Source organism: Spinacia oleracea, chromosome 3 (genome assembly GCF_020520425.1).
Source record: "Spinacia oleracea cultivar Varoflay chromosome 3, BTI_SOV_V1, whole genome shotgun sequence".
Lineage (NCBI taxonomy): Eukaryota > Viridiplantae > Streptophyta > Magnoliopsida > Caryophyllales > Amaranthaceae > Spinacia > Spinacia oleracea.
In genome coordinates, this window is record NC_079489.1 from 140,762,637 (window position 1) to 140,787,635 (window position 24,999).

Sequence of the window (24,999 nt, forward strand, 5' to 3'; positions counted from 1 at the left end):
ATGGTATTAATTTATTAACCAAGAGTAATTTGGAGATTACTAGCAATAGGTTTTGCTTACCTAGAATCTTAAACTACTTAAGACATGCCAAAGCTGCTTAAGGATTTAGGACTTTTGGGGTCTTGGAATCGTTTCATTCTTTTTGGACCATGTTTTGCTTTTTGCATGAATGAAATCACTAGTAGAAAAAACCCCTGTTGCAGCCCCCTTGTTGCAGCGTACATGTATTAATACGCTTCAACAAGCAGTTGGTCAACGCGGGTCAAACCCTTTAAAGGGTTGTTGCAGCGTACAAATTAATTGTTCCCTGCAAAAACGTTTGTTGCAGCGTACGTTGTAAAAGCCCCCTGCAATAGCCCGTTACTGTTGCAGCGTACGTCCTAAAGCCCCCTGCAATAACACATTGTAAAAGTCTTTCGCTACAACCCAACCAGGTTTAGTTCAATTTAGACCAAATTAATTAAAAAAACTCTAGATCTAAAATTTCATACTCCCACCTCTCAACTCCCTTCTTCTTCCCTCAGCTTTACTGCGTCGCAATCAATGTAACTTCCTCGTCGGTGGTTCTCGCCTCCTCGCCAGTCGCCGGTGGGTCCTCTTTTCTCGCCTCCTCGTCAGTCGCCCTAGAGCTGAACTTAGAATTATTTCAATCTGAAAATTTTCAAAGCTTGCTCAAATTGACCTTCCCCCTTCTTCTTCTTCTTCCCTCAGATCTCCTCTACGGACCGGCAAACACCACACTCAGCGGCGGACGTGAGGGCATACCCAGACGACCACGCACACTTCTTTTTCTCTCTCCTCTCACCTATACCGGAAAATAAAACCCTAGAAGTCATGGGGATGTTCCCGTGTTTCAATTGCTCAATATTCTGACAAATTCGTTCCAAAGTTAGCAGGTCAAGGAGGTTTCAGAAGATTGGAGTTGGGGTTCCCATCTGCTGCAAAAGAAATTCATTGATTGATTTTGAGGAAAGAACAAGCGCAAATGAGGTATAATCTTGTTTGATTTGTTAAATTTATGCAATTATTGAAAACTTTGTTGGATTTTTTGTTTAAATATTATGGTAAATGTGGTTTGTAATAAATTTAATTAGTTGATTTACTTATGCATATGGTTCATGTAGTTAATTTCTTTGTTTAATTGATTGATGAATCTGAATTTGAGTTTGAATCTTCAGATTGTTGATGTGGCTTCTATTTTGGGGTTGGACCGTGATATTTCTGATCATGCTTTCCAGTTGTTTAGGGATTGTTCTTCTGCTACTTGTTTGAGGAATCGTAGTGTTGAAGCTCTTGCTACTGCTTGCCTTGTTCAGGCTATTCGTGAGGCCCAGGAGCCCCGTACCCTTCAGGTTTATCTCTTGTCCCTGATAACTGGAATTTTGTTTTAATTTACCTGAGGAGTCGTCAGTATTACACTGATTATTATAAGGGGCTCATTGGAGAAATATGTTATGTTACATTCTGAGTTCAGTTCTTCAATTAATGTGATATGTTGGGGGTTGGTTGGGACTTGGAAGTGTTTGTCTTGGTATAAAACTATAGTGAACATTTTGCAATTGCCTTTTCTGTTCTTGTTCTCCATTAATTAAGTTCTGAAAGACGATCCATTTATGAATTTCTGATTGCGGTTGTCTTTGCGAAATTGCACATGTTATCCATATTTATTTTCCTAATCAACTTCACACCTCTCCCTGTGAAACTAGTAATGAAAATGGAAATCCTACGAGTTCTAAAACTGAATACGATACGCTGACTTTTTTCTTAACAGTATGTTGTTCCTTTTGGGGTTCTTGTTCTGCTTAGATTGTGTCCCGAATGCTAAGCCATTTGCAAATTGCGCTTTTTTCTCATCCGTAACCACCTTTGCTTCATCTTTATGCCTAAACTACTAGTGCAAATTGCAAAATTAAACAATTTCCGAGTTTGAACTCTTTGAAAACTGAAAATGCTCATTGTATTTGCTAGTAATTGAGTGGGAATTGGTTTAAGATAAGTTGCATATGCGATAGAAAAGAACACTTGATTTTAAGGGCATCTGTAAATGGGTATCTTATTTCATGTAACAGGAAATCTCAATAGCGGCGAACCTCCCTCAGAAAGAGATTGGAAAGTATATCAAGATCCTGGGTGAAGCTCTACAACTCAGTCAACCAATTAATAGCAATTCTATAGCTGTACATATGCCTAGATTTTGCAACCTTCTCCAGCTTAATAAATCCGCTCTGGTACTTGAAAACTCCTGCTGATATTTGCTAATACGCATCGGTGGCTGATATAATATGTATACTTTTGGAAACTGGTAGGCATTTCACCCAGCTGATATGCTAATAAGAGTAAATTATGAAGAATCATAAAACTTCTGAGATACCATCTTTACATTGTAATATTTGCTCCTTTCCTGCTTTTGCTTCTTATAATTGAAGGATTTTCAACATTGATCTTGCTAGTTCAATGGACTTGAGTAACACATTTCATTATTTCAATATTTAATGCTGTTAAATCATCTGTTGGCTCATGGCTGTTGCATTATAATCAGAAATGGGGAAAGCTTGTTGCTTGTCAAAATTGCCTTGAATTGTGCTCCTCTGTTGCATTTTCGTCATTTATTTGGTGGCTATGTGATTGAGAACCATCACATTATTAAGTTTTCATTCCAGAGAAATTTATTTCCCTAGTTTTGACTCATTTCTACATCATATGACTTACTAGTTTGTTATGGAGTAGGAACTTGCAACTCACATTGGAGAAGTTGTGATAAACAAATGTTTCTGTACGCGTAGGAACCCTATAAGTATATCAGCTGCTGCTATTTATCTGGCCTGTCAACTAGAAGATAGACGCAAGACGCAGGCAGAAATTTGTAAGGTAACAGGTCTCACTGAGGTCACACTCAGAAAAGTCTATAAAGAGCTGCTTGAAAACTGGGATGATCTTCTACCGTCTAATTATACTCCAGTTGTCCCTCCTGAAAAGGCATTCCCAACTACTACTATAGCATCCGGCCGTTCTGTAACCCCTAGAGCCGAACCACCAGAAATTCCTACTTTAGACCGGGAGAGCAAGCAGCCCAAAACGAATCAGATTTCCGAGACAACTCACGTGGACAGGGTCAAGGGAGAGAATGACAGCAATACCCCCAGTACAAAAAAGGTATCCTCGTTATAGGACTCATTTTATTCTCATTGATTCGTTATAGGTCGTATTTACTTTTAACTAAAGAACCTAAGGACTATTTGATTCTTATTACATGATTAATATGCATAGCTTTAACTTTCTAAAACTCATTTGAATCTATTTATGCACATTTAAGGCTCATTGGATCGTTATAGATCATATTTAGAGCTAAAACGACATTTTCGCTCCCAACTTTGAACTAAAGATCCTAAGGACTCATTTTATTCTTATTACATGATTAATGTGCATAGTTTTAACATTCTAAAACTCATTCCAATCTATGTAAGCACATTTAAGGATAATTGGGTCGTTATAGGTCATATTTAGAGCTAAAATGACATTTCCGCTCCCCAACTTTGAACTAAAGAACCTAAGTACTCATTTTATTCTTATTACATGGTTAATATGCTTAGTTTGAAGTTTCGAAAACTCATTTCAATCTACTTATGCACATTTAAGGCTTGTTTGGTCGTTATAGGTCATATTTAGGCTAAAATGAGCATTTTCGCTCCCAAATTTTGAAAAAAAAACCTACGGACTCATTTTAAACTTACTAAGTGTTTTATATGCTTAGTTTTGACTTTCTAAGACTCATACCAATCTATTTATGCACATTTGAAGCTCATTGGGTCGTTATAGGTCATATTTAGCATAAAATGACATTTTCGCTCCCAACTTTGAACTAAAGAACTTAAGGACTTATTTTAAACTTATTACATGATTAGTATGTTTAGTTTTAAGTTTCCAAGACTTATTCCAATCTACTTATACACATTTAAGGCTTGTTTGGTCGTTATAGGACATATTTAGGCTAAAATGACATTTTCGCTCCCAACTATGAACCAAAGAACCTAAGGACTCATTTTAAACTTACTAAATGTTTTATATGCTTATTTTTAACTTTCTAGGACTCATTCCAATCCATTTATGCACATTTACGGCTCATTGTGTCGTTATAGGTCATATTTAGGCTAAAATGACATTTTCGCTCCCAACTTTGAACTTAAGAACCTAATGACTCATTTTAAACTTATTATATGATAAATATGCTTAGTTTTAAGTTTCTAAGACTTATTCTAATCTATTTATGCACATTTAATGCTTGTTTTATCGTTATAGGTCATATTTAGGCTAAAATGACATTTTCGCTCCCAACTTTGAACTTAAGAACCTAATAACTCATTTTAAACTTATTATATGATAAATATGCTTAGTTTTAAGTTTCTAAGACTTATTCTAATCTATTTATGCACATTTAATGCTTGTTTTATCGTTATAGGTCATATTTAGGATAAAATAAGGCATTTTCGATCCCAACTTTAAAATAAAGAACCTAAGGACTTATTTTAAACTTATTACATGATTAATATGCTTAGTTTTAAGTTTCTAAGACTTATTCTAACTACTTATACACATTTAAGGCTTGTTTGGTCGTTATAGGACATATTTAGGCTAAAATGACATTTTCGCTCCAAACTATGAACTAAAGAACCTAAGGACTCATTTTAAACTTACTAAATGTTTTATATGCTTAGTTTTGACTTTCTAGAACTCATTCCAATCCATTTATGCATATTTAAGGCTCATTGTGTCGTTATAGGTCATATTTAGGCTAAAATGCCATTTTCGCTCCCAACTTTGAACTTAAGAACCTAATGACTCATTTTAAACTTATTATATGATTAATATGCTTAGTTTTAAGTTTCTAAGACTTATTCTAATCTATTTATGCACATTTAATGCTTGTTTGATAGTTATAGGTCATATTTAGGCTAAAATGAGGCATTTTCGCTCCTAACTTTAAAATAAAGAACCTAAGCACTCATTTTAAACTTAATACATGTTTAATATGCATAATTTTAACTTTATAAGACTCGTTCCAATCTATTTATGCACCTTTAAGGCTCATTAGGTCGTTGTAGGTCAAATTTAGGCTAAAATGACATTTTCGCTCCCAACTATGAACTAAAGAACCTAAGGACTCATTTTAAACCTACTAAATGTTTTATATTCTAGTTTTATCTTTCTAGGACTCATTCCAATCCATTTATGCCCATTTAAGGCTCATTGTGTCGTTTTAGGTCATATTTAGGCTAAAATGACATTTTCGCTCCCAACTTTGAACTTAAGAACCTAAGGACTCATTTTTAAATTATTATATGATTAATAAGCTTAGTTTTGAGTTTCTAGGACTTATTCTAATCTACTTATACCCATTTAATGATTGTTTGATCGTTATAGGTCATATCTAGGCTAAAATAAGGCATTTTCGCCCCCAACTTTAAAATAAAGAACCTAAGGACTCATTTAAAACTTATTACATGTTTAATATGCATAATTTTAACGATCTAAGACTCGTTCCAATCTATTTATGCACCTATAGGCTCATTGGGTCGTTATAGGTCATATTTAGGCTAAAATGACATTTTCGCTCCCAACTTTGAACTAAAGAACCTAAGGACTCATTTTAAACTTACTAAATGTTTTATATGCTTATTTTTAACTTTCTAGGACTCATTTCAATCCATTTATGCACATTTAAGGCTCATTGTGTCGTTATAGGTCATATTTAGGCTAAAATGACATTTTCGCTCCCAACTTTGAACTTAAGAACCTAATGACTCGTTTTAAACTTATTATATGATAAATATGCTTAGTTTTAAGTTTCTAAGACTTATTCTAATCTACTTATACCCATTTAATGCTTGTTTGATAGTTATAGGTCATATTTAGGCTAAAATGAGGCATTTTCGCTCCTAACTTTAAAATAAAGAACCTAAGCACTCATTTTAAACTTAATACATGTTTAATATGCATAATTTTAACTTTATAAGACTCGTTCCAATCTATTTATGCACCTTTAAGGCTCATTAGGTCGTTGTAGGTCATATTTAGGCTAAAATGACATTTTCGCTCCCAACTATGAACTAAAGAACCTAAGGACTCATTTTAAACCTACTAAATGTTTTATATTCTAGTTTTAACTTTCTAGGACTTATTCCAATCCATTTATGCACATTTAAGGCTCATTGTGTCGTTATAGGTCATATTTAGGCCAAAATGACATTTTCGCTCCCAACTTTGAACTTAAGAACCTAATGACTCATTTTAAACTTATTATATGATAAATATGCTTAGTTTAAGTTTCTAAGACTTATTCTAATCTGTTTATGCACATTTAATGCTTGTTTGATAGTTATAGGTCATATTTAGGCTAAAATGAGGCATTTTCGCTCCTAACTTTAAAATAAAGAACCTAAGCACGCATTTTAAACTTAATACATGTTTAATATGCATAATTTTAACTTTATAAGACTCGTTCCAATCCATTTATGCATATTTAAGGCTCATTGTGTCGTTTTAGGTCATATTTAGGCTAAAATGACATTTTCGCTCCCAACTTTGAACTTAAGAACCGAAGGACTCATTTTTAAATTATTATATGATTAATAAGCTTAGTTTTGAGTTTCTAGAACTTATTCTAATCTACTTATACCCATTTAATGCTTGTTTGATCGTTATAGGTCATATCTAGGCTAAAATAAGGCATTTTCGCTCCCAACTTTAAAATAAAGAACCTAAGGACTCATTTAAAACTTATTACATGTTTAATATGCATAATTTTAACGATCTAAGACTCGTTCCAATCTATTTATGCACCTATAGGCTCATTGGGTCGTTATAGGTCATATTTAGGCTAAAATGACATTTTCGCTCCCAACTTTGAACTAAAGAACCTAAGGACTCATTTTAGACTATTAGGACATTGTCATTAGTTTCTTGAATGTTAAAATGTGATATTTAATTTGTATTTAATCTAATGTTTAATTTAAATTTCTGTTTTTGTAAAGGTCTACACTCCGAGGATTGCGCCTTATGCGAGGAATTTGATGTGGTTCGTGAGCAATGGGCTAAGTTTTTTACCAACAAGTATTTATTATTGGCTTTAGCGCGCTTGATCGAGTTGGTTTAGTTGTTATAGAATAAATTTTATATTAAAATGTATGTTTATGTTGAAATTGGAACATATATTTAAATGTAATATGTGCACTTTGGTTTTGGGATATATAGTATACAAAACTCCAGTTGTTGTTTTTATATTTGTTATACAGGTTGCGTTATTCTATTATTGTTTTGACAGGTTTCGATCTATATTTGGTGCAAGGCACTCTAGGTATCCCTAAACAAAATTAGAATTTTCCCGCCAAAAGTGCTTTTTTGCAGCGTACATATATGTTGTACGCTGCAACAAGGGAAAAAAATTTGGCAAAAATTCAGACTTGTTGCAGCGTACAAATAAATGTACGCTGCAAAAAATTGAGTAATTCAGACTTGTTGCAGCGTACAAATAAATGTACGCTGCAAAAAGTTGAGTCTTTTGCAGCGTACATATATATGTACGCTGCAACAAGTCCAAAATTTTGCCAATTTTTTGGCACTTGTTGCAGCGTACATCTAAAAGCCCGCTGCAACAAGTCTAAAATTTTGCCAATTTTTTGGCACTTGTTGCAGCGTACATCTAAAAGCCCGCTGCAACAAATCACTTTTTGCAGCGAACATTGTACGCTGCAACAAGTTCAGACTTGTTGCAGGCCCCCCAGTTGCAGCATACGATGTACGCTGCAACAGGGGTCTAAAAGCCCGCTGCAATAAGGGTTTTTTCTACTAGTGAATGTTTAATAGATTTAATGATTGCATGCTTGCTTTTGTTTCAAAGTTATTGAAGTTTATGAATGGTTATTTATTGCAAATTCTTTTCGATTGTAGTAATCAAATGACCGCAAACAATAACACTTTCAACCTGCGTTCAATTCTCGACAAAGAGAAGTTGAATGACAACAATTTCCTCGACTGGAAAAGGAACTTGCAAATAGTTCTTATGCATGCGGAAAAGGAATATGTCCTTGAGGAAGAGTTACCGGAAGAGGCTGGGCCGGAGGTAACTCAAGCTGCCCTTAATCGTTGGATTCAGGCCAACAGGGATGTGAAATGTGTGATGCTTGCATCCATGAGTCCTGAACTTCAGAAAGCGTTCATTAACTCGGATGCTTACTAAATCATCTCGTAGTTGAAGAACATGTTTCAGGACCAAGCCAGAATCGAAAGATTCGAGACTCAGAGGTTGATCCTTGAGACTAAGCTCAAGAAAGGAGAACCAGTGAGCCCACATGTTCTTAAAATGATTGGACTCTTTGAGAACATGAGAGCTCTATATTCTGACGTCTCAAATGAAATGGCTATTGACATCATTCTCCATTCGCTTCATAATGGATATGATCAGTTCAAGTTGAATTACAACATGAACAGCATGGAGAAATCTCTTACTGAGCTTCACGGTATGCTGAAAACCGCTGAAAAGACGCTCAAGCAAGAGAATAAGCACGATATGCTTATGGTGCGTAAGGGCAAGAACTTCAAGAAATCAGGCAAGAATAAGGGCAAGAAGGGTAAGGGCAAGGCTACGCCCTCATCCAAGTCCAACGGCACCAGTTCTGGTAAATAGAAAAGGGTGACTCGTTCTCCTGACGACTCTGAATGCTTCTACTGCAAAAAGAAGGGGCATTGGAAGAGGGATTGCTTGAAGAGAAAGGAAGATGAGAAGAACGAGAACGTTGCTTCTACTTCAGGTATATATGTTATACATTGTAATTTTGCTAATTCTACTTCTTGGGTATTAGATACTGGTTGTGGCTCACACTTATGTTCCAATTCGCAGGGACTAAGGAGAAGTAGAAAGCTTGATAAAGGCGAGATGGATCTGCGCGTGGAAAATGGAGCACGGATTTCTGCATTAGCCGTAGGATCTTATTTTATTTCTTTGCCTAGTGGTTTTTTTCTGGAACTAGAAAATTGTTACTACGTTCCTAGTATCACCAGAAACATCATTTCCGTTTCAAGTTTGGATTCTAAAGGTTTTAGTTTTCAATTTAAAGACAATAGTTGTTCTTTTGCTTTGAATGGAATATTTTATGGTTCAGCACAACAAGAAAACGGTCTATATTACGAGCAAACACATTTATAACATAAATACCAAAAAGGCTAAAACTGGTGATTCGAATCTCACATTTCTGTGGCATTGTCGATTAGGCCATATAAACACAAAGCGCATGAAATTACTTCAACGGAAAGGAATTCTAGAATCATTCGACTTAGAGAAGATTGATCAATGCGAATCTTGTTTACTTGGCAAAATGACAAAGCAACCTTTATCAAAGGTGGGAGAAAGAGCAAGCGAACTACTAGGGCTAATACATACGGACGTATGTGGGCCTATGAGTACGAAAGCTAGAGGTGAGTTCAGCTATTTCATAACGTTTACGGACGACTTCAGTAGATATGGCTATATTTACTTAATGAAGCACAAGTCTGAATCGTTTGAGAAATTCCGAGAATTTCAAAATGAAGTAGAGAATCAACATGGAAAGAAAATCAAAGCTCTAAGATCGGATCGAGGAGGTGAATATCTTAGCCACGAGTTTAATGACCATCTAAAAGAATGCGGTATTCTTTCTGAATTGACTGCTCCAGGGACACCTCAATGGAATGGAGTGTCGGAACGGAGAAACAGGACCTTACTCGATATGGTCAGGTCAATGATGGGTCAGACCGAACTTCCTTTACAGTTCTGGGGACATGCGTTGCAAACTGCAGCACTCACACTGAATCGTGCTCCGTCAAAAGCTGTTGAAAAGACTCCATACGAATTATGGACTGGGAAACTTCCAAAGTTATCTTTTCTGAAGATTTGGGGTTGTGAAGCATATGTCAAGCGATTAATTTCGGACAAGCTACAACCCAAATCTGACAAATGTTTCTTCGTTGGGTATCCAAAAGAAACAAAGGGGTATTATTTCTACAACAAGTCAGACAACAAGGTTTTCGATGCTCGTGACGGAATCTTTTTGGAAAGAAATCATATTTCCAAATTGACAAGTGGGAGAATAATAGACCTCGAAGAGATTCGAGACGAACAACGAACTCAGAACTCTTTAGAAGAAGTTCAGGTTGATGAACCTCCAAGGTCTTTAGAAGAGTCAGTGGGAGTAGTTCCTCAAAACGTTGTTGCCCCTCGTAAGTCAAGTAAAACTATTTTTCAGCCGGACAGATGGACAGGCGTCCTCTTGACTGAAAACTTAGACGTTCTCATATTGGATAGTGATGAACCTATGACTTACAAGCAAGCTATGACGAGCCCAAGCTCCACTAAATGGTTAGAGGCCATGCAATCTGAAATAGACTCCATGTCTGAAAATCAAGTCTGGGATTTGGTTGATTTGCCGGATGGGTTTACACCTATCGGATGCAAATGGGTCTTCAAGTTGAAGAAAGACAAAGATGGAATTGTATACATATACAAGGCTAGATTGGTAGCATAAGGTTACAGGCAAGTTCACGGCGTTGACTACGATGCGTTGACTACGATGAAACCTTTTCTCCAGTCGTGATGCTTAAGTCTATTCGGATAATCCTTGCGATTGCCGCTTTTCATGACTATGAAATATGGCAAATGGATGTCAAAACTGCCTTCTTGAATGGTGTTCTTGAAGAGACTGTGTTTATGACACAGCCGGAGGGTTTTGTCGATCAAAAGAACCAAGGAAAGGTATGCAAGCTTAAGAAGTCCATCTACGGACTAAAGCAGGCATCAAGGAGTTGGAATAAACGATTTGATGAAGCAGTCAATAAGTTTGGCTTCATCAAGAATCAGGTCGAATCTTGTGTATATAAGAAGGTTAGTGGGAGTAAAATTGTATTCCTAGTCTTGTATGTTGACGACATACTGCTTATTGGAAACGACATTCCTATGTTGGAGTCTGTAAAGACTTGGCTTGGAAAGTGTTTCTCAATGAAGGACTTAGGAGAGGCACAATACATATTGGGCATCAAGATCTATAGGGATAGATCTAAGAGGATGATTGGACTAAGCCAAAGCACTTACATTGACAAAGTGCTAGCTAGGTTCAATGTGATGGAAGCCAAGAGAGGCCATCTACCCATGTCACATGGCACATATCTAAGCAAGAATCAGTGTCCCAAAACATCTGATGAGCGTAGAAAGATGAGTGGAATTCCATACGCTTCGGCTATTGGATCTATCATGTATGCTATGATTTGTACAAGTCCGGATGTTTCGTTCGCACTCAGTGCAACGAGCAGGTACCAGTCAGAACCAGGTGAGGCGCATTGGACTGCGGCCAAGAACATCCTAAAGTACTTGAAAAGGACTAAGGATCAGTTTCTGGTTTATGGTGGTACAGATGAGTTGATTGTTAAGGGCTATACGTGAAGGAAATAATGCCCTTGGTCCAAGTATGCATCCTATGTTAAGTCTAATAAATGCGGTTCAGTATTAATTAACAAGTTAATAATTCAGTGAGATCAAGTGAGCTGAATGCCTAGCTAGAGGCCGCTTCAGTTCAAGTGGAATTAATGATATTAATCCACAGCTTACTCTTGACTGAACCCGTAGGGTCACACAAATAGTACGTAAACGGATCAAGTATTTAATGGCATTAAATACTCCATCTATGAATATTCGGAACCGACGGATCTTGGTTTCAGTGGGAGCTAAGATCGTCACAGGCAAGAAATGAATACTCCGGAAACGATGATATTGCCGGAAACGGAAATATGGATCGTATCGGAAATATGAATATTATCCAAGTCGTAGATGTTGCCGGAAACGGAAACATGGTACGTATCGGAAAATATTGTTGGAAATGGAAATATTACCAGAATCGGAAATATTGCCGGAAACGGAAATATTGTCAGAATCGGAAATATTACCGGAATCGGAAAATAATTCCGGAAACGGAAATATTAAATATTTGTTCGAAACGGAAATTAATTCCGGAATCGGAAATATTGAATATTGTTCGTATCGGAAATAGATTCCGGAAATGGAATTTTAATCGGAAGCGTATCGTACGAATTAGCATCGGACGAGGCCTGCCGGACGAAGGCCCAGCACGAAGCCAGGCCATCGCCCAGCAAGCACGCACGCCACAGCCCAGCGCGCACAAGGCCACGCATGCGTGGGCCGCGCTGCGTGGGCTGCTGCTCGCATGCGTGGGCAGCCCTTGTGGCTGCCGTGTGTGTGTGAGTTTGAGCTCATGCGAGATTCCTGAATCTGCAAGAGTCAGTGTATGATTAAATGTCTATTCCTATTGGATAAATTGATTAAGTAGAATTCATGTAGAATTCTAATTCCAATTAATTCGCATCCTACTAGGATTACGATTCCTTTTCCATAACTCTATAAATAAAGGCCTAGGGGTCATAATTTATACACAAGTTTCAAAGTATTCAAAAGTGAGTTTTTTTGAGAAAATTCAAACACCCATCTTGCCCCAAAAGTGCCGAATTTTCTGAGTACCTTAAGGGCGATTCTAGTTGGTCAATCTTAAGGCGGATCCGGACGTGCTGTGGACTTTCTACGGAGGGACGACACTTGGAGTCCTAAAAGACTTGTTCTTGTTCGGTTCGGGCGCAGCTAGGGAAGGCACGCAACAAAGAGTATGCATCTAAACTATGCTAAATGATTATGTGTAAATAATATGTTTCCTGGGTTAATGGTTGTTTCCGCATGATCTATGTAATGTCATATGTATCATAACCTAACAGTGGTATCACGAGCCCCTTATTATTTTCATAATCTAAATTGCATGAACATGGTTAAATATTACAAATTTGCAAGAATTAAAAGGGGTGATTAATTTTCGTAATTGTTAATTAGTTGCAAATTGCGTTTATTTAATTATACGTACGCAGTTTTTCGGCAGTTTCTTCATTACTCATCCGAATTGAGTGATTTTTGTGTCAATTCCGCATGTAAAAGGCATTCTAAAATTTTGACAAATTCGAAGCCTAACTATGACTTTTCGAAGGTTTTAGTTTTTCGAATGCAAAATTTCGTAAATTTAAGATGTTAAATTAAATATTTGCGATTCTTGTTGATAAATCTTGAATTTTTGATTGACCTATTGCATATGTTTAACAAGTTTGAATGCCTAGTCTCGTTAATTATGCAATCTAATTTGTAATTATGATTAATTTGTTGAAAATTAGAATAATTTAGAATTAATTTGATTTTCATAATTAATTGTAATTTAATTAGAAACCTATGATTAAAAACCACCATAAAAATTGTAAATTTACGATAAATTTTAAATTTTTATGACCTAGACTTGAATCCATATCAATCGGAAATCAATTGGATAATAAATTTTCGATTTTTTCGCCCTAAAATTATGAAATTAATATTATTTATTAATTTGTCATTAATTTTAAATATAAATTTTAAATTTTATGCGATTCGTTCAAATAACTTGCACGCGCGAAGCAATGGACGCTTCGTGTTACCCTTAAGGGGTGTTGTATAATGCGGGCATGCGACGACGAGCAAGGGAGCTCGTCGCCCGTGCGGCACGAATGCAATGAGCAAGGGCGTAGTGCACGAGCACAAGGCAGCAGCCCTGCCTTGTGTCGTGTGCCACGAGCAATGAACGGATGGGCATGGGCGAGGGGCGAGCCAAGGCAGTCGCGTGTGGGCAGCAAGCGAGCTGCGCCACAGCGCGCGCTGCCTCGCACAACAGCGCGCAGCCTCGTGCGCAGCGAGCGCAAGCTCGCGTGCCACGAGCGCTGCGCCCAGCATCACTCGCGCGCACCAGCGAGCGATCTCGCGCGCCAGCGCGCGATCTCGCGCGCCAGCGAGCGATGCAGCGCCCCAGCGAGCGATGGCTCGCGCGCACCAGCGAGCGATCTCGCGCGCCAGCGCGGGATCTCGCGCGCCAGCGAGCGATGCAGCGCCCCAGCGAGCGATGGCTCGCGCGCACCAGCGAGCGAGGTAACGCGCGCGCGCTGCGAGCGATAGCTCGCGTGCGGTGGGCGCTGTGCGGAGGCTTGCGTATGGGACAGCAGCAGCTATGCAACGAGCGCATGGGCTGCGCGCACATGGCCAGCAATGGCTGTGTGCGTACAGCCCATGGGCATGCAACGCGTAGGGTGTTTGCGTTACGATTAGATCGTTTTGAATGTTTAATTTGAAAATTTCAGTTCACGTAATTTTAATTAATTTTAAAATTAATAATTTGAATTAATTTCGTGGATTTTAATTTTGAATATTATAATTATAATAAATGGAATTTATTCTAATTATTTTACTAAAATTAAAATCATGAATTAATTTAAATGCGACTGAAATTAAATTAAATTTTTGGATTCAATTATAAATTTATATGAGCTTTAAATTTTAATTAAATTTGTATGTTTCCGGTTAGACTAGAAATACAATTTTATGTTTAAAATTAGTAAAGCATATGAATTTATTGGTTTGAGTGGGAGCGCTTTTTAGTCATAAACTTTTGATTAGGTCTACAAATCCTTAAGGTTAAAACAACTCGATTAGAATTAATAAGGACTGAATAATTGGTAGATTATTGGTGCCCTTGATTAATTGCTGCAAATGTTTACGTGATGCATAATGTGTTTAACTAACCAGCTATGTGGGCCATTCATGATAATGAATGGGTGAATGGTATATATTGTATATGTACTGTTTTGCAGGTTATGAAGTGACTAGTATGGCCCAAATAGGATAGAAAATATGGTCTGCGTACCATTAATTTGAATGTAATTGGTCTAAAGTACCAAAGTTGTTTTTCAATTCAAATATGGTCTGCGTACCATCAAATAGTTGTAATTAGTTATAACTTATCCTATTTGAAGAAAATGGTGCCTCCCACGGAGATTTTCAAGACGGACTTTGAAGTCAAAGCTTCAAGATGAAGTCGGGCCATACTAGATCACAAATATCTTATGCATGTTTTAAGTTATTTATTGCTTTAAATATGTCTTAAAATGCATGAGATCAAAAGCTTGATTATGTTGCATGATTAAGGATTTTAGTTCACTTAAAATCTAACCAACATAGTAAGAGCCTTAAGTTCCAAACTTAAAAATTGAGTTAAAAGGTGCCATGCCAAAATATACACTTGCTTGGATATCCTTTACATCAATCTAGTAATAGTTTTCGCTCAGCGAGGTGTTACTTATTGGTCCTAAAGGGGCAAGGTACACAAATAATTGTAAGTACATGTTAGTTTTGGTGAAACTCAACGATATAAGTAAGGAGTCCTTTTATGTCGTGGCAAATTCGATAGGTTTACCTAATAAGTTCTTAGACGTACCTATCAACCAAGAATAGTTTCTAGACTATTAGCAAAAGGCTTTTGCTTACCTAAGATGTTCTAGGATTAAGTCGACAAACTGTGCTTAGTTCTTCAATGATTTTAGGATCTTGGAATCATTTTATTCACACCTGCCGGAACACATAACTTGAATAAAATGCTTAATAAACATTGAATTATGCATGTATGCTAGAATTTAAGTTTATTAAGAGAAACTGTGAATGGTTATTTATTTGTTTATTCTTTTCAATTGTAGTTTTTAATATGGCAAACAACAATTCATTCAACATTCGATCAATTCTCGAAAAGGAGAAGTTGAACGGGAAAAACTTCCTTGACTGGCAAAGGAACTTGCAAATAGTTCCTATGCAGGAAGAAAAGGAGTATGTCCTAGATGAGGCGATGCCCGAAGCTCCAGGCGACGGGATCACTCAGGCAGCCCTCAATCGTTGGATTGATGCCAACAAGGATGTGAAATGTCTAATGCTCGCCACTATGAGTGCGGATCTGCAGAAAACGTTCATCAACTCAGATGCTTTCACAATCATCAGTGAGTTAAAGAACATGTTCCAAGATCTGGCTCGAATCGAAAGATTCGAGACTCATAGGCAAATTCTTGAGACCAAGCTTAAGAAAGGCGAGCCCGTAAGTCCACATGTTCTCAAAATGATTGGACTCATTGAGAATATGAGTCGGCTGGATCAGCAATTTTCTCAGGAAATGGCTATAGACACCATCCTCCATTCTCTTCATAGCGGGTATGATCAGTTCAAACTGAACTACAGTATGAATAGTCTGGACAAAACGCTCACTGAGCTTCACGGTATGCTGAAGACCGCTGAAAAGACGCTCAAAAGTGATAAGCAGGATGTGCTTATGGTGCGTGGGGGCAAGTTCAAGAAATCTGGAAAGAAGAGGAATGCTAAGAAAGGTGGCAACAAGGCCAGCCCAACTAAGCAAACTGGCGCCAAATCTGCAAAGAGGAAGGTCAGTCAACCCACTTCTGAATCCGAATGCTTCTACTGCAAGAAGAAGGGGCATTGGAAGAGAGATTGCTTGAAGCTAAAGGAAGATCAGAAGAACGGAACAGTCGTTCCATCTTCAGGTATTTTCGTTATAGACTGTATACTTGCTAATTCAACTTCTTGGGTATTAGATACAGGTTGTGGCTCACACTTATGTTCCAATCCACAGGGACTAAGAAGAAGTAGAAAGTTAAGCAAGGGTGAAGTCGACCTACGAGTGGGAAATGGAGCACGGATTGCTGCATTAGCTGTAGGAACATACTATTTGTCGTTGCCCTCCGGGCTAGTTTTGGAACTGGAAGAATGTTTCCATGTTCCAAGTCTTACTAAAAACATCATTTCAGTTTCTTGCTTAGATGCTAAGGGATTTTCCTTTATAATAAAAGACAATAGTTGTTCGTTTTATTTTAAAGAGATGTTTTATGGATCTGCTAGATTAGTCAATGGACTTTATTTATTAGATCACGACAAACAAGTATATAACATAAATACCAAAAAGGCCAAAAAGGATGATTCAGATCTCACCTATCTGTGGCATTGTCGATTAGGCCATATAAACTTGAAACGCTTAGAAAGACTTCAAAGGGAAGGAATTCTAGAACCATTTGACTTAGAGGATTATGGTAAATGCGAATCATGTTTACTTGGCAAAATGACAAAGCAACCTTTCTCTAAAGTTGGAGAAAGATCAAATGAACTATTGGGTTTAATCCATACAGATGTATGTGGACCAATGAGTACAAATGCTAGAGGTGGTTTCAGCTACTTTATCACTTTCACTGATGACTTCAGTAGGTATGGTTATGTCTACCTAATGAAGCATAAGTCTGAATCCTTTGACAAATTCAAGGAATTTCAGAGTGAAGTAGAGAATCAATTAGGCAAGAAGATTAAGGCACTGCGGTCTGATAGAGGCGGTGAATATCTGAGCTATGAATTTGATGACCATCTGAAAGAATGTGGAATTCTATCAGAATTGACTCCTCCTGGAACACCACAATGGAACGGTGTGTCAGAACGGAGGAACAGAACCTTGCTAGACATGGTCAGGTCAATGATGGGTCAGGCCGAACTTCCATTAGAATTTTGGGGACATGCACTAAATACAGCTGCACTCACTATAAATAGAGCTCCGTCTAAAGCTATCGAAAAGACTCCATACGAATTATGGTTTGGAAAGCCTCCAAATGTGTCTTTTCTTAAGATTTGGGGATGTGAAGTATACGTCAAACGATTAATTTCAGACAAACTTCATCCAAAATCTGACAAATGTATCCTTGTGGGCTATCCAAAGGAAACAAAGGGGTATTACTTCTACAATACATCTGAGAACAAAGTGTTTGTTGCTCGAGATGGTGTCTTTTTGGAGAAAGATCACATTTCCAAAATGACAAGTGGGAGAAAAGTAGACCTCGAAGAAATTCGAGTCGAACAACAAACTCTAGAGAATGCTCAAGATGACATTCAGGATGAAACTCAGAGATCTTTAGAAGAATCTGGTGAGAATCATGGTCAATCTAGAAATGTTACCCCGCGTAGATCGCAAAGATATAGATCTCAACCGGAAAGGTACTTAGGTATTTTGACGAACGAGAGCTATGACGTTCTATTACTTGAAAGTGATGAACCTACGACTTACAAGCAAGCTATGACGAGCCCTAGCTCCAAGCAATGGCAAGAAGCCATGCAATCTGAATTAGACTCCATGTCTGAAAACCAAGTATGGGATTTGGTCGATTTGCCAGATGGCTACCAAGCCATTGGAAGCAAATGGGTTTTCAAACTGAAAAAGGACAAGGATGGGAAACTTGAAGTTTTCAAAGCTAGATTGGTTGCGAAAGGTTACAGGCAAGTCCACGGTGTGGATTACGATGAAACCTTTTCACCAGTTGCAATGCTAAAGTCTATTCGAATAATGTTAGCAATCGCTGCATATTACGATTACGAAATATGGCAGATGGATGTCAAAACTGCTTTCTTAAACGGCGTTTTAACAGAAACTGTGTTTATGACACAGCCTGAAGGTTTTGAGGATCCAAAGAATGCTAAAAAGGTATGCAAGCTAAAGAAGTCAATCTACGGATTGAAGCAGGCATCCAGGAGCTGGAATATACGTTTTGATGAAGCAGTCAGTGACTTTGGTTTCATCAAGAACGCGGACGAATCTTGTGTATACAAGAAGGTCAGTGGGAGCAAAATTGCTTTCCTAGTATTATATGTCGACGACATATTGCTTATCGGAAATGACATTCCTATGTTGAACTCTGTCAAGATTTGGCTTGGGAAATGTTTTTCGATGAAGGATCTAGGAGAAGCACAGTACATATTGGGCATCAAGATTTACAGAGATAGATCTAAAAATATGATTGGACTTAGTCAAAGCACTTATATCAATAAGGTGCTTGATAGGTTCAAGATGGCGGACTCCAAGCGAGGCTACCTACCCATGTCTCATGGAATGACTCTAAGCAAGACTCAGTGCCCAAAAACACTTGATGAGCGTAGACGAATGAATGGGATTCCATATGCATCATTGATTGGTTCAATAATGTATGCTATGATATGTACACGCCCGGATGTTGCGTACGCACTCAGTGCTACGAGCAGATACCAGTCAGACCCAGGAGAGGCGCATTGGACTGCTGCCAAGAATATTCTGAAGTACCTGAAAAGGCACAAAGATGACTTCCTGGTCTATGGTGGAGATGATGAATTAATTGTTAAAGGCTATACGGACGCAAGTTTCCAAACCGACAAAGATGATTTCAGATCACAGTCTGGTTTTGTCTTCTGCCTCAACGGAGGAGCAGTAAGCTGGAAAAGTGCTAAGCAAAGCACCATTGCGGATTCTACAACTGAAGCGGAGTACATTGCTGCACATGAAGCAGCAAAGGAAGCTATATGGCTAAGGAAGTTCATAGGAGAACTTGGTGTAGTCCCCTCCATTAAAGGACCAATAGCCCTGTATTGTGATAATAACGGAGCTATTGCACAGGCAAAAGAGCCTAGACACCACCAGAGAGTCAAGCATGTACTTCGTAGATTTCACCTTCTACGAGAGTTCGTTGAAAGAAAAGAAGTCGAGATAAGCAAAATTGGAACTGATGACAACATATCAGATCCATTAACTAAACCTCTGCCGCAAGCGAAGCACAACTCGCACACTGCAGCTATGGGAATCAAGCATATTGGAGAATGGCTTTGATGTCTCTGTTTAATGTTTTAAAGTTTTAGAGTTTAAATCTTTGTAAAACATTATTGGTTAATCATTCACAATAAATGAAAGGAATTCATTTTTCCATTTAATTTGTGGTTTATTAAATGATGAGTCCCTTCAACTTGACGATATATTCAAGATAGACTGTCAGGACCAGTCCTGTGACTAAGAAATGTCTATCAAGTGAACTTGAATGTCAAAGGTTGAAAATGGTCCCTAGTCGGAGTTTTCTATAAAATTGGACGCATAGAAAACGTTAGACGATTAGAATGCAAGATGACTAGTAGTTCTGTTTCTTGAACTATGTGGACATGGCAATGTCATAATCATTTGCATAGATACTTACTTTGGGAAGACTAGTATCGGACAAGACCTATGAAACTTTACTGTAAGAGATGAAAGTCTGTCATAAGTAAATTTCATTAAATTATTAGACACTAAATCCTCAATACCTGAGTGATTTGAGATTACTTGTTTGAGAACTGGTTGCTTTGACGTTGACCAACCGTCGCACCGTAAAAGGAGGCTATAAAGGCAACGCTCAGGTAATCACCTATCAAACGAAGTCTAATCTCAAGATCGCAAGATTGGGATTGTCCTCCCATAAATCGGGATGAGATGCTTAAAAGTTGTACAAGGCCACTCGGAGAGCTAGAAACTGTGAAATGCATGGCCGTGCTCGGATGAATCATAGGCTATGATTATCTGTTTATTTGATCAGTTGAACTCTGAAACCGAGGAACACCTCTGGACATAATAAGGATGACAACTCTTACCTTATGTTCAAGAGCAAGCATCGAGCGACAAAGGAATTAGGAAATGCACACTTGTCCCTAAGGACAAGTGGGAGACTGAAGGAAATAATGCCCTTGGTCCAAGTATGCATCCTATGTTAAGTCTAATAAATGCGGTTCAGTATTAATTAACAAGTTAATAATTCAGTGAGATCAAGTGAGCTGAATGCCTAGCTAGAGGCCGCTTCAGTTCAAGTGGAATTAATGATATTAATCCACAGCTTACTCTTGACTGAACCCGTAGGGTCACACAAATAGTACGTAAACGGATCAAGTATTTAATGGCATTAAATACTCCATCTATGAATATTCGGAACCGACGGATCTTGGTTTCAGTGGGAGCTAAGATCGTCACAGGCAAGAAATGAATACTCCGGAAACGATGATATTGCCGGAAACGGAAATATGGATCGTATCGGAAATATGAATATTATCCAAGTCGTAGATGTTGCCGGAAACGGAAACATGGTACGTATCGGAAAATATTGTTGGAAATGGAAATATTACCAGAATCGGAAATATTGCCGGAAACGGAAATATTGTCAGAATCGGAAATATTACCGGAATCGGAAAATAATTCCGGAAACGGAAATATTAAATATTTGTTCGAAACGGAAATTAATTCCGGAATCGGAAATATTGAATATTGTTCGTATCGGAAATAGATTCCGGAAATGGAATTTTAATCGGAAGCGTATCGTACGAATTAGCATCGGACGAGGCCTGCCGGACGAAGGCCCAGCACGAAGCCAGGCCATCGCCCAGCAAGCACGCACGCCACAGCCCAGCGCGCACAAGGCCACGCATGCGTGGGCCGCGCTGCGTGGGCTGCTGCTCGCATGCGTGGGCAGCCCTTGTGGCTGCCGTGTGTGTGTGAGTTTGAGCTCATGCGAGATTCCTGAATCTGCAAGAGTCAGTGTATGATTAAATGTCTATTCCTATTGGATAAATTGATTAAGTAGAATTCATGTAGAATTCTAATTCCAATTAATTCGCATCCTACTAGGATTACGATTCCTTTTCCATAACTCTATAAATAAAGGCCTAGGGGTCATAATTTATACACAAGTTTCAAAGTATTCAAAAGTGAGTTTTTTTGAGAAAATTCAAACACCCATCTTGCCCCAAAAGTGCCGAATTTTCTGAGTACCTTAAGGGCGATTCTAGTTGGTCAATCTTAAGGCGGATCCGGACGTGCTGTGGACTTTCTACGGAGGGACGACACTTGGAGTCCTAAAAGACTTGTTCTTGTTCGGTTCGGGCGCAGCTAGGGAAGGCACGCAACAAAGAGTATGCATCTAAACTATGCTAAATGATTATGTGTAAATAATATGTTTCCTGGGTTAATGGTTGTTTCCGCATGATCTATGTAATGTCATATGTATCATAACCTAACAATACGGACGCAAGCTTTCAAACCGACAGAGATGATTTCAGATCACAGTCTGAGTTTGTGTTCTGCCTCAACGGCGGAACAGTAAGCTGCAAAAGTGCTAAGCAAAACACTATTGCGGATTCTACAACTGAAGCCGAGTACATTGCTACCTCAGAAGCAGCAAAGGAAGCTGTTTGGATTCGGAAGTTCATCGAAGAACTTGGGGTTGTCCCCTCCATTAAAGGACCAGTGGCTTTGTATTGCGACAATAGCGGAGCCATTGCCCAGGCAAAGGAGCCTAGGAGCCACCAGAAGTCCAAGCACGTACTGCGGCGATTTCATATACTTCGAGAGATCGTTGAAAGAAAAGAAATCGAGATTTGCAAGGTTGGAACTGAAGACAACGTCGCGGATCCATTGACTAAACCGTAGCCACAAGTGAAACACAACGCACATGTAGCAACCATGGGAATCAAGCATGTTGGAGAATGGCTTTGATTTTCTAAGTATTGTTTTAGAACATCTGTTAGATCTATGTTTAAAACAATTGGTTTAACCATTTCATATTTATGAAATTCATTATTTCATATTCATTTAATTTTGGTTTAGTATTAAATGATAAGTCCATGTGATTCAAATCATTCAAATGGGATGTCAAGATGGATTCTTCGACAAAGAAACACCCATAAGTGAACTTGAATATTGAAGTCACAAAGGATCCCTAATCCAGGTCATTGAAAGGTGGACGACCAATGACTAATGAAGATTAGATTGCAAGTAGATTACTTAGTTCTGTTTCTTGAACTAGAGTGACTGGATATCATAATCTTTTGCATAGATACTTATTGGATCTTGTATCGGATTGACCATGAGAACGCTTTAAGAGATTAAAGTTATGTCATAGGTAGTTCTCATTAATGGTGATTAGAAACCGTTCCTCAGAACATGAGAGATTATGTCTGCTCGTTTGAGAATTAGTTCGCTTTGATGCTCGCTAAACGTCGCACCATAAAAGGTGGCTATAAAAGCAGTTATTGGGCGTACTATGAATCAAAGTGAGTGTTCATAGATTGCAAGAATGGATTGTCTTCCTATCTTTGATAGGATATGGTGTTGTTGTGTAACAAGGCCTCTTGGAGAGTTAGATACTGTAAAATGCATGGCCGTGCTCAGAATGGTTAAGGCATAACCTTCTGTAAAAATTTAACAGTTGAGCTCTGTAATGTGAGAAACACTTCTGGACCTAATAAGGATGGCTTGGATCTTACCTTATGTTCAGTAAGTAACACTAAGTGACAAAGGAATGTGAATGCACACTTGTCTGAATGACAAGTGGGAGACTGAAGGAAATATGTCCTTCACCCAAGGTGCATTAAGTCTAATACCAAGGTTCATATTAATTGCGAACAATTAATTCAGTGAGATCAAGTGATCGGAACAGCTAGCTGGAGCAATGATTCCGATCAGTGAGTTCTAATGAATATTAAACTCATAGCTTACTCTTGACTGAACCTACAAGGTCACACCAATGAAACGTAACAGATCACTGGATTAAATGAATCGAAAATTCATTTAATAGCTTTTCGGGAATTAGTTGGTAAACGTATTATACGATACGACCTTGCATCGGAATCGTATATCGTATCGCAAATATTCGTAAGCTAGGTGACACGAATAAATCGTATCGTACGACGGTGATTCGTCGTATACGAAACGATAAATAATATATCGGAAATATATTAAATTGCGAATACGAAGGGCATCGGAGTTGCCGGCCCGTCGAGCCAAGCACGTAAGCGTGCAAGGCCCAACGAGCCAAAGTACGCAACAGCACGCAACAACAGCAACACGCAGCGACGAGCGAGCAGGCCCATGGCCCAGCTGCTCTGTGCGCGCGCGCTGTGGGCTTCGGCCTGCAGTGTGTGTTGCTGGGCGGCGGGCTGTGTGGTCCGTGTGCTCGTATGTGGCCGGTCAAGGCTTGTTAAGTCTTGGCCGGTTACATCACTTAATACAATAGGTCAATTGTATTTTTCCAACACACACAATTCAATACTCAAACCCTAGAGTCACAGAGAACCCTAATTCTCTCTGTGCCTCCAAAATGAGTTCTTCCCAAAAGCAAAGTATCTTGATCAATTGTCTAAGCTACGATAATCAAGACGGATCTGATCGTGTCGATGAACCAAGTAGAGGAACGACAAGTGGAGTTCTAAGTTCGTGTTCGTTGACAATTTGTGGAAAACACGCTTCAAACGTATGTATGCTTAATCTGTGCTTTATACATGATTCCTGGCTTTGGGGATTGTTTCCGCACATGTTATTATGTTTAACTGTATTCCCCTATATGACCATCATTAATAGTAAGACTTACTATATCATGTATAACAGTAACTACATGTTTTAAATAGTTAATATGTTCCTTTTTCATATTTAAATTATAAATTATCAACATAGTTGATATATTATTTATTATTTTTAGGTATGTTTTTTATACACAATGTTCTGGTGGTAAATTGGCTAAATTAATAAAAGATTTCACGCCACAACACAAGGAAACTGTTAAAGAAATTTGCTTTGGTGGCTCGCTATCTCTTCAATTGGAGAGAAAGAATACAAATATAAATCCAGCGATAGTAGTTTGAAAAATGCCATAGAACTCTGTCAAAAAATATTACTTTTTATTTCCTTTGAATCCAACAACATGGTTTTGGTGGCTTGTTATACACCCACTTACATACTTGTAGAATGCGTTTTTGACAATTCATAGTTTCTATGTTTAATAAATGTTATAAGTATTATATTCTTTAATTTTTTTTTTTGAAGAACTGGAAAAGCAAGAATGAATATATAGTTACTTTTTGTGTGTAATAAATAAATAAATAAATATATATATATATATATATATATATATATATATATATATATATATATATATATATATATATATAAGTTATTGTATGACTATTAGATTAATTATATTACGTATAAGTACATCTATATAAACTTAAGAGTTAATTACTATATAATCTTTATAGTAACTACATCACATATTTTGCCAAAACAAACAAACTATGTCACATATATTAAAAACTAGATTTTAGCCCGTGCGATGCACAGATTCTATTAAATTTTTATTTTTAAATAAAACTCCTATGTATATACCAATTTTATATTCTTTGTGTTAGATTAGATTAGTTTTTTTATTATGCATTGAATTTCATTT

The 24,999-nt window shown here is 37.8% G+C and overlaps 1 protein-coding gene across 2 annotated transcripts; it reads left to right on the forward strand.

Annotated features, from left to right (window-relative positions):
- Positions 1 to 230: 230 nt before the first annotated feature.
- Positions 231 to 7,275, forward strand: LOC130470546 (plant-specific TFIIB-related protein 1-like). Of its 2 annotated transcripts, XM_056840860.1 has the most exons (6): positions 231 to 588; positions 712 to 990; positions 1,247 to 1,352; positions 2,070 to 2,228; positions 2,728 to 3,153; positions 7,029 to 7,275. In XM_056840860.1, exons 2-6 carry the CDS (start codon positions 986 to 988, stop codon positions 7,125 to 7,127), a joined length of 795 nt encoding a protein of 264 aa, XP_056696838.1. In that variant the 5' UTR covers positions 231 to 588; positions 712 to 985; the 3' UTR covers positions 7,128 to 7,275. The 2 variants fall into 2 exon arrangements, with proteins under 2 accessions (XP_056696838.1, XP_056696837.1); XM_056840859.1 differs by having other exon boundaries at positions 231 to 990.
- The last annotated feature ends 17,724 nt before the right edge of the window (positions 7,276 to 24,999 follow it).